General features: G+C 45.4%; 1 protein-coding gene across 1 annotated transcript in view; it reads right to left on the bottom strand.

The window, feature by feature from the left end:
* Positions 1–4692: 4692 nt before the first annotated feature.
* ARHGEF10L (Rho guanine nucleotide exchange factor 10 like) overlaps positions 4693–12194 on the bottom strand; it is a 146912-nt gene continuing 139410 nt past the window's right edge. The window contains exons 26-28 of the mRNA XM_082273488.1: positions 10868–11036; positions 6800–6922; positions 4693–5486 (exon numbers count right to left, since the gene is read on the bottom strand). Of these exons, the coding sequence (XP_082129614.1) occupies positions 4951–5486; positions 6800–6922; positions 10868–11036 (828 nt within the window). The 3' untranslated portion in view covers positions 4693–4950. The remainder of the gene's footprint in view (positions 5487–6799; positions 6923–10867; positions 11037–12194) is intronic.

Raw genomic sequence — 12194 nt, 5'->3', positions numbered from 1 at the left:
CCCAGTCTTATGCCTCGTACACACGCAACGATTGTTGGCTGTGAATTTTCGGCCAACGTCCGATCTTCGGCTTGTTAGTATGATGCTTTCGACAACCGACTGCGACTTTTCGGCCGAATAAAATCTGGTGTGCAGGCTATAAAATTTTTGTTGGCCGTCAACAAAACGGCTGATTTTTCGTCAGTCAGTACAGATTTCGGCAGACAAAAATCTGATGAGCAAGACTGGGCATGCTTAGTGAAGAAAAAACACACGGAAAGTCAACCATCACATGACATCACTTCTGAAGTTGGTTTTTATTGGCCAACAAAAGTCCAGTGCAAGTCTAGAGCACATTTCAACCAACAAACAACACTGGACAAAAGACGGCCGATCGTTTGGCCAACAATCTGTGCGTGTGTACGGGGCTTAAGTCTCATTGGATGAGGCGAAATGCATCAGAATATGTGGATTGGTAAAGACATATAGGCTGAGGCTGCTCCTTATCGTTTATTTACCTGGGCTGATCGGGAGTAGTGGTAATCCTTTCCTCTTTACATTTACTAGTTTTTTGGATTGGTAAGCCTGCACCCAATGCTATGGGACACAGGGAAATGCTTTTACCTCTACTTTGAGCGGCACCAAAAGCAATATAAAAAGGTCACTTGTTTTATGTTCCTACCACACATTAGAACAGAAGAATTGGCATGGATAAGTTCTAAAAAGGTCTTCAACTTTACACAACAAGTCCAGTTGATGTGACTATTAGCTGACCCCTTTATTGGCCAACTCAAAATTCTAAACTTTATCTAAGGCCAAATTATATACATTTTAAGATGGTTAAAACCCATTTTTTTTTTTTCAATCTCCTTTTCCAGCGGTGTCCCATTTGAGTCAAGTTCCCTTAACCTCTTGTAGACACCACTGGACGTGAGATCATTGAGGAAAGTTCCCGTCACCACTGGACGTGAGATCAGGAAATCTCAGCAAAGTGAAGGAATTCCTCTGTAATAGTTTTCACTACTGCACCATGTGAGAATAATTTCTCACTATTCCTGCTCTGGTGACAACTAACAATATTGTATTTTTTTCAGGTCTTTCAGTCTTAGTGACAATGGTGACCAGGATTATTACAGAGGATAAATCTTCCCCAGTGATTGTGGAAATTTAAATCTACAATCTAAACTTTAAAGCTGAACTGTGAGTACATACATTTTCAATGAAATATACCCCTCAAAAGCACATGGCCTATTCTGAGAGCAGAGCAGTAGGAGGGGCCTTGTAGGCTCCACCCACTACAAGCTGGCTGCAGGCACAAGACCCGTCACCCTGCACAAAGAGAGTGCAGAGCTGTGGGAGAGGCCCAGCAGGCACCACCCACTACAGAAAACCACAGGAGGGGGCGGAGACCAGACCTGTCACCTGCACAAGGAGAGAGAGCAGCAGTGAGCGGTCTTTATTACAGGAAGTCTCACACTGGTTTACTGCACAGATCTGGAAGAAATACACAAACCACACCGAGATTCAAAAAGAATACACATGACCGATGGATTTATACAATATTTTTGTTATCCCAGAGTTCAGCTTTAAATATACAACCTTCGAAACAGTAGGTGTCTTTGTCACTAGGCACTTTTTTGGCACTATACTGGAAAGGCGATACCGAGGATTATTCACTTTTTGAGTTAGCCATTAATGAGTATCATGTCTACTTCAAACTTTACGCTTTTTTTCAGGAGCTAACATGATACAACACCAAGTGTTAAAGTGCACTATATGGTAAAAAAAAAAAAAAAAAGCATCTGGACCCCTTTTCTAAATGGTGGAGTTCAGCTGTTTCCAGTGAAGGGCCCTGTTAACACTACGACATACAAAGACATTGTAGACAACGTTGCTCCTCCAACTTTGTGGTAACGTTTGGTCAAAGACCCTTTTCTGTTCCACCATGACCATGCATCTGTATACAGAGCCAGCTTGGTGTGGAGGAACTTGAGTTCCCAACCTCAGTCCTCAAGTACCCTCAGCAGGACATTGTTTTCAATTAAGGTCAAAGCTATGTTATCTAAGTGAAATTCCCATAACATGACCTGTTGTGGGTATTTGAGATCTAAGATTGGGAACCACTGTTGTAGACAGTTGAGCTCTTCCAACCTTAGGTAATAGTTTGGTGAAGATCATTTTCTGTTCCACCATGACTATGCACCCGTGTACAGAGCCAGCTCCAAAAAGTTTGGTGTGGCGGAACTGGAGTTCCCAACCTCAGTCCTCAAGTACCCTCAGCAGGACATTGTTTTCAATTAAGGTCAATGGCTTGGTATTCATCATAGCTAAGTTATCCAAGTGAAATTCCCATAACGTGACCTGTTGTGGGTATTTGAGATCTAAAATTGGGAACCACTGTTGTAGACAGTTGAGCTCTTCTAATCTTATGGTAACAGTTTGGTGAAGATCCTTTTCTGTTCCATCATGACTGTGCCCCTGTGTACAAAGCCAGCTCCAAAAAGACGTGGTTTGACCAGTTTTGTGTGGAGGAACTTACAATCCCAACGTCAGTCCTTAAAGCGGAGTACTTCTTCCCTGCCACGTTAGTTTTGACTCCCTCTCTGCAGTCTTCTGGGACATGTCACAGATCCCAGAAGACTGCGGAACCATTCAGGAGGCGCAGCACGACTTACATTTGAGCAGTGGGCACCCGGCTGTGAAACCGTAAGCCAGGGGTCTTCAAACTATGGCCCTCCAGTTGTTCAGGAACTACAATTCCCATCATGCTTAGTCATGTCTGTGAATGTCAGACCTTTACAATGCCTCATGGGATGTGTAGTTGCAACAGCTGGAGTGCCGTAGTTTGAGGATCCCTGCTAAGCGGTCACAGCCGGGTGCCCACAGTTGAGATGCCAGTGCCAAGGAGAGAAGACAGGGAGGAGCACATCGCTGGATCATGGGACAGGTGAGTGTGTGTTTATTAAGTCACTAGCTACAAAAGCTGTAGACTTCTAATAAACACAAAAACCACTGGAACTCCTCCTTAAGTACCCTCAACAGGTCCGGTCTTTAATTAATGTCAATGGCTTGATATTTATCACAGATACTTTATCTAAGGGAAATACTCAAAACATAGTCTGTTGAGGGTACTTGAGGACTGAGGTTGGGAAATCACTGTTGTAGACAATTGTGTTCTTCCATCCTTGTAGTAACAGTCTGGTGAAGACCCTTTTCTGTTCCACCATGACTGTGCCCTGTGTACAAAGCCAGCTCCATAAAGACATGGTTTGACCAGTTTTGTGTGGAGGAACTTAAAATCCCAACGTCAGTCCTTAAAGCGGAGTACTTCTTCCCTGCCATGTTAGTTTTGACTCCCTCTCTGCAGTCTTCTGGGACATGTCCCAGGTCCCAGAAGACTGCGGAACCATTCAGGAGGCGCAGCACGACTTATGTTTGAGCAGTGGGCACCCGGCTGTGAAGCTGTAAGCTGTCACAGCCGGGTGCCCACAGTTGAGATGCCGGCGCCAAGGCGAGAAGACAGGGAGGAGCACAGCGCTGGATCATGGGACAGGTGAGTTTGTGTTTATTAGAAGTCTACAGCTTTTGTAGCTGCTGACTTTTAATAAACTCAAAAACGACTGGAACTCCTTCGTACCCTCAGCAGGTCATGTCTTCAATTAATGTCAATGGCTTGATATTTATCACAGATACTTTATCTAAGGGAAATACCCAAAACATAGTCTGTTAAGGGTACTTGAGGACTGAGGTTGGGAATCACTGTTGTAGACAATTGTGTTTTTCCATCCTTGTAGTAATAGTTTGGTGAAGACCCTTTTCTGTTCCACCATGACTGTGCTCTGTGTACAAAGCCAACTCCATAAAGACATGCTTTGACCAATTTGGTGGGGAGGAACTGGAGTGTCCTGTACAGAGGCCTCAACCCTACTGAACACTTTTGTAATGGGGTTGGAATGCCAATTGTGAGCCAGATCTTCTCATCCAACATTAGAACCTGACCTCACAAATGAGCAGCAATTCTCCCAAGCACCCACCACAAATTTGTGTAAAGTCTTCCCCGGGGAGTGTAGGCTTGTATACAACAAAGAGGGGCAACTCAATATTAATACCCATTGTTTTGGAATGGGATGTCCATCAAGCTCATATAGGTGTGATGGTCAGCTGTCCACAATCTTTTTGGGCACATAGTGTAAAAACATCTCAACATTGTCACTTCTATTGAGTATTCGTAGACCTTCAAAATGAACGTAACCTATACGTTTGGTTTTCTGGTCCTTTAATTGCCCAGAATTACATTTTCAGCACTACCCGGAACTGTCCTACAACATAACGCAACACACCCGCAGATTGCACTGACTACAAGGAGCGCTGGAAGACAAAGTGCAAATGGATTTTCATTCCTATAGACCTAACGCAGACATTGCAGTAAAACACAAGGTCCGCTTATATTGTCAGAGCCCCCTTCCTCTTTAAAAATGACCCTCATCTTTCACCCATGGTTCCTAGGCGAGGATGACATCACACTCCTTACAGCCTGGGGAATACAGAGTAAGAGGACTTTCTTGCAATGGACCAGAGTGTCTTGTCTAATCTCTAAGATTTTGTTCTTTCTGCATTCCTCAGGAATCTTCTTGGAAAGACGGGTGATGTTGCACCCAGGGGTGTGGAAGACCGGAAGGTAAGGTCTAACATTTTTCTACCAGTACATTTTGAAACTACTAAAATGAGGAGATTTTTAGAGGGGGAGGGGGTCTGGGTGTTATATGTGGACCTTGAACTGTACTTCAGGGTCTGCCTTAAGAATTTGTTAAATAATTTACCACCTAAATGCCTGCATTCTTTTCAGAGAGGTTCAAATCCCAATCAAGGAACAGCAGTAACTCCTTGCAGGCCCTCTGGGAAATTCGTACCAAATGACAAGATGTAACAGTATTGTTGGCTCCTCCCCCTGCACAGAGGGAATGCCCAAGGCTATAAGAGAAGGGGGAGTTGCCACATTAGCAACGTGCTGTCCGTGTCCCCAGACGATTGACTGCTGCTGTTGGAAGGATTGAAGTTCCGATAGCCAGGTCCACCAGACACGATGACCACGGAAGTAATTTCCTTTCGATTTGCGTCCCTGGCGCACGGCCGGCTCCTAAACCAGACGTCGGGATCGTCCGTCATTTCATAAATAGAGCCGTCCTCCTCGCTGGTCTCCAGGGTGCTGTTGTCCCCTCGGGAGCCTTCCCTGGCGGAAAGATGGGGGCCGGGCAGATGTGACGTTCCCCGAAGGCGATATTGGAGGAGGATTCCTTTTCTGCGTGATGGGGGAAGGTGGTCAGAGGCCGGCTCTTGTGATTGGCAGTTTGCGGTCTGTCTCGATTCTGATGCAGTCTCGCTTTCTCTTCTTACATCCTCGGTAGAGCCTTGTTCTGTGCGCAGTGCTTCGGGCGCCATCGTGCTGTAGGCTACTGTGAGGAGCTGAACCGGGCCACAGTGTCCATTCAATGAGACCATCCCTTTTCCTGTTCCAATGGACAAAGAATAAAGGAATGTTATTTAAAAGGGTCATTCCACCCCACAACTTGTAGTTGAGATTTTAGTAGCACTGAGCCTTTTAAAGGACCAAGATCACAGTTAATTTTCATCACAGCCTTTGGGTTTGAAATACATGCCCAGTGCTCAGAGCACTACTGTCAGTCACTTTGGGATGAGGACACAGGTTGCTGTCAAGGAGCAGGATCTGTGTTTAGGCTCAATTTTTGATTGGCTGGCTCTGGCGCAACATCTCTCTTGAGCACCCCTACCAATTTTCTTGGGGTCACTAAGGACAGGAAGTGAGGGCAATGGAGACCTGGCAGTGTCCAGCCATCCTAAAAGCAAGAGAAGTCCTGCTTTAATGTCCTCAGGAATATGCTCCCCATCCTAATAAGCAATGCATTCGGATCTGCTCTTTGGTCCCCTCAATCTTTTAAGTCTTGGCATATGCAACAAGTGTTTGTTCATTGTCCTGGCCTTGCATGGTTGGAATTTTCCTGTCCTCTTGTCCCAGCTATTAGGGAAATGTATGTAAAGAGGGAAGGTTTTTACTGCTGTCTGTGCCCGTGATAGAGGATCTGACCCCTCTCCCTGTTAGCCAACCAACACCTATTTTTCTTTTCTTTGTGTTTGAACATCATGTGGTCATTATCAAATGCCAGCAATCAGCATCTTGAAGTGGCCTACTAAGTGCCTGGTTTGCATTTGCATGGCTGTGCCTAGGCACCCTCTGATGGGCTCACATGCAAGGCCAGGAGCATGATCAAATACTTGGGTATGCCAAGACCAAAAGGTTGGAAAGACTAAAGAGCAGATCTGAATGCTAGTTAGGGTGAAGACCACGTTCTTGAGGAAATAATAGTAGAACTTCCATTAGAAAAATACCCCCCCCCCCCCCAAGCAAAGAGATGTTGGCACAGGTCAGAAATACTGTTACCCTAGAATTCTTCTCCATGCTGGTGCCAGTCACATGACCAATGAGCAGACCATTAGCCATCTTATTTTAGCCGAAGGGGGCACGTGCCATTTAGGCAGATACTTTCTTTGCCTTAATGATTCTCCTCTTCATCAGACAACACATCCATGAGCATGCTAGCAATTGGTCATGTGACTAGCAGCAGCAGGAAGTAGAATTTAAGGAGGCTAAAAAAAGGAAGATATAGCATATTGGTCTACTTTAAAGTTCTTTTAAAGTAGACCAATATGTAAACTTTAGAGTCAAGAATGGGGTTTTGGAATTGTAAGGAAGGTAAGTAAGTCAACAGAAAACCAGAGCTAGTAGAACAGTCAAGAAACCTACCTGTAATTTTGGGGATGCCCTCTAACTTTGGCACAGGTAATGTGATCAGGATGCCAAGGTCGGTGCCCACCCAAAGCAAACCCTGGCATATCATCAGGGTGGTGACTCGAGGATTCTTTTGCCCTGTGGAAAGAAGATGGGGGGGGGGAGATTACATGGGGGTGCAGGAACAGAAGGAGCTACAAAACAAACTTAGATCTGCTGCACCTTTTATTTTTCCATCAGATACAAGAAAAAGACGCTCTCTTCCTGCCAGGGATTAACATGTTGAGGGTGTCAGCTCACATTACGCCTGCTGCTTGCTGATTATCTCCAGGCAGGAGCCAGGGAGAGGGGTCCCGGCCAATCTGTACTGTATCGTTAGCTGCACACTCGCTATCCCAAACATTCAGCTTGACATCCAACCCCAGGACAGACATCAAGCTGGCCCATCAACTGCGCTCTGACAACTCATCTCCGCTAATTATCTATTCTCTGCTGTGGAGACAAAACATCTGCTTAATAGTGGAGCTGCAGCACACCTGGGGGCTGCACACTGTGCACCCGGTACCGGGGGGGGGGGGGGGGAATAGACAGGCCATGCAACCGTAACCCTTACGCTTTCTCCAAAATCACAAAGAAACTCAGTAACAAAAATATTCAGGATTTGTGTTTTGGTAATTTAGATGAAGTGTTTTTATTTTGGCTCTTCCTGCGCAGATCAACGTTCTATCGACGACTAATTATTCCTCATTATCTTTCTCTACAGGCAGCGGGCTCAGACCTCCAGGGATCTGCCAGCTACAGATCCAGAAAAGGGGCCACAAAGATTACCTTAATGAATTCATAGGAACTACAGGAAAAATAAAAAAAAATGATGTGGTCTGTCACTAGCATTAACCCATTGAGTCGCCGGACCTTTTCTCCCTCAAGTCCCACAATGTTTTTTTTCCATTTGGCGATGTCGTAGTTCCACACATTTTATATCTAAATTATATTATATTCATAACATATTTTACTTTTTATTTTTGTAGTCTACCCAAACATTTTTTTGGGGCAGATAGGGCTTTAATTTGGTAGAAAATCTGGATACATTTATTTATATATATATATATATACACATTTATATATGTGTGTATGTTTGTATTTTTCTTGGGAATAAATACAAAATTTGAATAAAAAGCAATGGTTTGTCATTTTTATCCAGCACAACATTTATGTCATTTGAGCAACCCCCCCTTTGATTACTCCAAAATATAATCAGCCAAGTCTACTGATTAAAAATATATCACTTTTAAGCAACCACTATGTAACATCGGTACATTGTTTCACTAAAATTATGCATTTACTTTCAGAGAGCTTTTTTCCCCCTTTCAATACTAAATTCAGATTTAAGCAAGAAAAAAAAGAAGGTTAAAGTAAATTGTGAACATAAGTTGGTGCAAATTCAAACAACGGCGACTCGATTGGCACGTCATCGGCATGCCGTTTTAAATAGACTTTAAGTAAAAGACAGACTATCACCAATGAACACTTTTTAAGCAGCAACAGGTTTTTGCCCAGAGTTTAACTTTAATATTACTCTAAACTGGCACACAATGTGGCTGTACTCTATACAATGGTAAGTCCCAGGCATTACATGGCAGTGAGAGAGGCAAGTCCCAGGTGTCACCTGGCAATGACAAGGGGCAGGTCCCTGGAGTAAATGTGACCATGGCAAATCCTAAGTTTTAAATTGACAGGGGTGGGCCCAGGTGTTACCTGACAAAGGTCAGTCCCAGGCATGCCATGGCAGTGAGAGAGGCAAGTCCCAGGTGTCACCTGGCAAGGACAAGCGCAGGCTCCAGGAGTTAAAGTGACTCTATGGCAAGTCCTAAAGTGACAGGGGCAAGTTCTAAAGTTACAGGGGCAAGTTCCAGGTGTTACAGACAAAGGTCAGTCCCAGGCATGACATGGCAGTGAGATAGGTAGGTCCCAGGTGTTACCCAGCAAGGACAAGAGGCAAGTCCCATGTTTTGAAGCGACAGGTGTTACCTGACAGAGGTAAGTCCCAGGTGTTACCTGGCAAGGACAAGGAGCAGGTCCCAAATGTTAAAGTGACCGTGTCAAGTCCTAAGTTTTAAAGTGACCGTGTCAAGTCCTAAGTTTTAAAGTGACCAGGGCAGGTCCCAGGCATTAAAGTGACCGGGGCAGATCCCAGGCATTAAAGTGACCGGGGCAGATCCCAGGCATTAAAGTGACCGGGGCAGATCCCAGGCATTAAAGTGACCGGGGCAGATCCCAGGCATTAAAGTGACCGGGGCAGATCCCAGGCATTAAAGTGACCGGGGCAGATCCCAGGCTTTAAAGTGACCGGGGCAGATCCCAGGCATTAAAGTGACCGGGGCAGATCCCAGGCTTTAAAGTGACCGGGGCAGATCCCAGGCATTAAAGTGACCGGGGCAGATCCCAGGCTTTAAAGTGACCGGGGCAGATCCCAGGCTTTAAAGTGACCGGGGCAGATCCCAGGCATTAAAGTGACCGGGGCAGATCCCAGGCTTTAAAGTGACCGGGGCAGATCCCAGGCATTAAAGTGACCGGGGCAGATCCCAGGCATTAAAGTGACCGGGGCAGATCCCAGGCATTAAAGTGACCGGGGCAGATCCCAGGCATTAAAGTGACTGGGGCAGATCCCAGGCATTAAAGTGACCGGGGCAGATCCCAGGCATTAAAGTGACCGGGGCAGATCCCAGGCATTAAAGTGACCGGGGCTGATCCCAGGCATTAAAGTGACCGGGGCAGATCCCAGGCATTAAAGTGACCGGTCCCAGGCATTAAAGTGACCGGGGCAGATCCCAGGCATTAAAGTGACTGGGGCAGATCCCAGGCATTAAAGTGACCGGGGCAGATCCCAGGCATTAAAGTGACCGGGGCAGATCCCAGGCATTAAAGTGACGGGGGCAGATCCCAGGCTTTAAAGTGACCGGGGCAGATCCCAGGCTTTAAAGTGACCGGGGCAGATCCCAGGCATTAAAGTGACCGGGGCAGATCCCAGGCTTTAAAGTGACCGGGGCAGATCCCAGGCATTAAAGTGACGGGGGCAGATCCCAGGCTTTAAAGTGACCGGGGCAGATCCCAGGCTTTAAAGTGACCGGGGCAGATCCCAGGCATTAAAGTGACCGGGGCAGATCCCAGGCTTTAAAGTGACCGGGGCAGATCCCAGGCATTAAAGTGACGGGGGCAGATCCCAGGCATTAAAGTGACGGGGGCAGATCCCAGGCATTAAAGTGACCGGGGCAGATCCCAGGCATTAAAGTGACCGGGGCAGATCCCAGGCATTAAAGTGACCGGGGCAGATCCCAGGCATTAAAGTGACCGGGGCAGATCCCAGGCATTAAAGTGACCGGGGCTGATCCCAGGCATTAAAGTGACCGGTCCCAGGCATTAAAGTGACCGGGGCAGATCCCAGGCATTAAAGTGACTGGGGCAGATCCCAGGCATTAAAGTGACCGGGGCAGATCCCAGGCATTAAAGTGACCGGGGCAGATCCCAGGCATTAAAGTGACCGGGGCAGATCCCAGGCATTAAAGTGACCGGGGCAGATCCCAGGCATTAAAGTGACCGGGGCAGATCCCAGGCATTAAAGTGACCGGGGCAGATCCCAGGCATTAAAGTGACCGGGGCAGATCCCAGGCATTAAAGTGACCGGTCCGAGGCATTAAAGTGACCGGTCCCAGGCATTAAAGTGACCGGGGCAGGTCCCAGGTGTTATCCAACAGAGGTCAGTCCCAGGCTTTACGTGGCAGTGAGAGAGAGGTAAGTCCCAGGTGTCACCCGGCAAGGACAGTGGCAAGTCCTAAATTTTAAAGTGACATGTGCAGGTCCCAGGTGTTACCCGACAGAGGCCAGTCCCAGGCATCACCTAAGAAAGACAGGGGCAAGTCCCAAGTGTTAAAGTGACAGGGGCAAGTCTTAGGTTTTAAATTGACAGGGGCTAGTCCCAGGTGTTACCCAGCAACGACAGAGGTAAGTGCCATTCATTACCTAGCAGTGAAAGAGGTAAGTCCTAGACATTACCTGGCAATGACAATGATCAGAATAAAGCATTACCTGGCAATGATAAGGTGCGGGTAGAAATGTTCATTTCCTGTAGAAGTTCCAGAGTTTCGGTGTGGAAGAGACGTATTGATGAGCCCTCTGAGAACGCCATCCATACTCCTCCGCCGGCTCTTATCATGTGAGTAACGCTCACCCCCTCGTCTTGAATGGCCTCGAAACTCTGCACAATGTAAAAATACAATTCTGCTTTTCATTTTGTCTATGGATTGCATAGAAAATCATGTGATTTATTTTGGCAATATCGTCTTCCAAAACCTACTTTGCCAGCAAAAAAAAAAAGGGGGGGGGTTAATTTTACTAAAAACTGGATAGTGCAGAATCTGGTAGCATGGCAGCCAATCCGCTTCTAACTGCAGCTTGTTCAATTAAACTTTGACAATAAAAGCTGGAAGCTGATTGGTTTCTATGCAGAGCTGCACCAGATTTTGTACTCTCCAGTTTTATTAAATCAACCTCAATGTATATTACTTTGTTATATAAAAAGTATGGCAAAAAATAAACAGGCCTATAGAGGAAATATAAAAATTGCTCTGGCCCATAGGTTTACACAATACAATAATAGCCTTTTTGATTTTTTTTTTTTATATGATATTTTTGTATTTCTGAATATTTTAGCATTTTTATGAATATTTTGGGAAAATCTATACTATGATGTATACAAAGGATTGATGTTGATACTGCTTGGTATGGTGATTTGACTTTGGATTGAATGTAGGTTTGTTTTATTGGTTATTGTTGGTATCTATTTGCCATACAAATTTCAAAAATAAAATTGGATAAAAAAAAAAAAAAAAAAAAAAATTGAATGGGTGTTTGTTTTTATTGTTATTCTTGGTGTCTGATTGCCATAAAAATAAAAAAAAGTACAATAGCTAAAAATGGATTTTTGTAAGATCTTAACGTAAAATCCTTTTCTCTTAAGCTCATTGACAGACGTAGTCTTCTTGATTCTCAAGAGCTGGGTTATGTTGTCTCCGCAGGAGTAGGACTAGGCAGAAAGACAAAACGTTCTGGCTCCACCTTAGGGGCAGTCCCTGAGGGTATATCCTCCCTCTCTCTGCTACAGGGAATCAGTTCTGTTTTAAAGCAGTACAGAGAATTTAACCCAACCCAACTCAATGATAGAGGGGCGGGTACTACGTCTGTCAATGAGCTTAAGAGAAAAGGATTTTACGGTAAGATCTTACAAAAATCCATTTTCTCTATCGCTCATTGACAGACGTAGTCTTCTTGATTCTCAAGAGCTGGGACATCCAGAAGCAGTGCCACAAATGAGGGGTGGGATTGACAAAATCAAATCCAATCTAGAAGGCCCAAC

Source organism: Pelophylax lessonae (genome assembly GCF_965119305.1).
Source record: "Pelophylax lessonae genome assembly, chromosome: 12".
In the NCBI taxonomy this organism is placed as follows: domain Eukaryota; kingdom Metazoa; phylum Chordata; class Amphibia; order Anura; family Ranidae; genus Pelophylax; species Pelophylax lessonae.
This window is presented reverse-complemented; position numbering and strand designations above follow the sequence as displayed.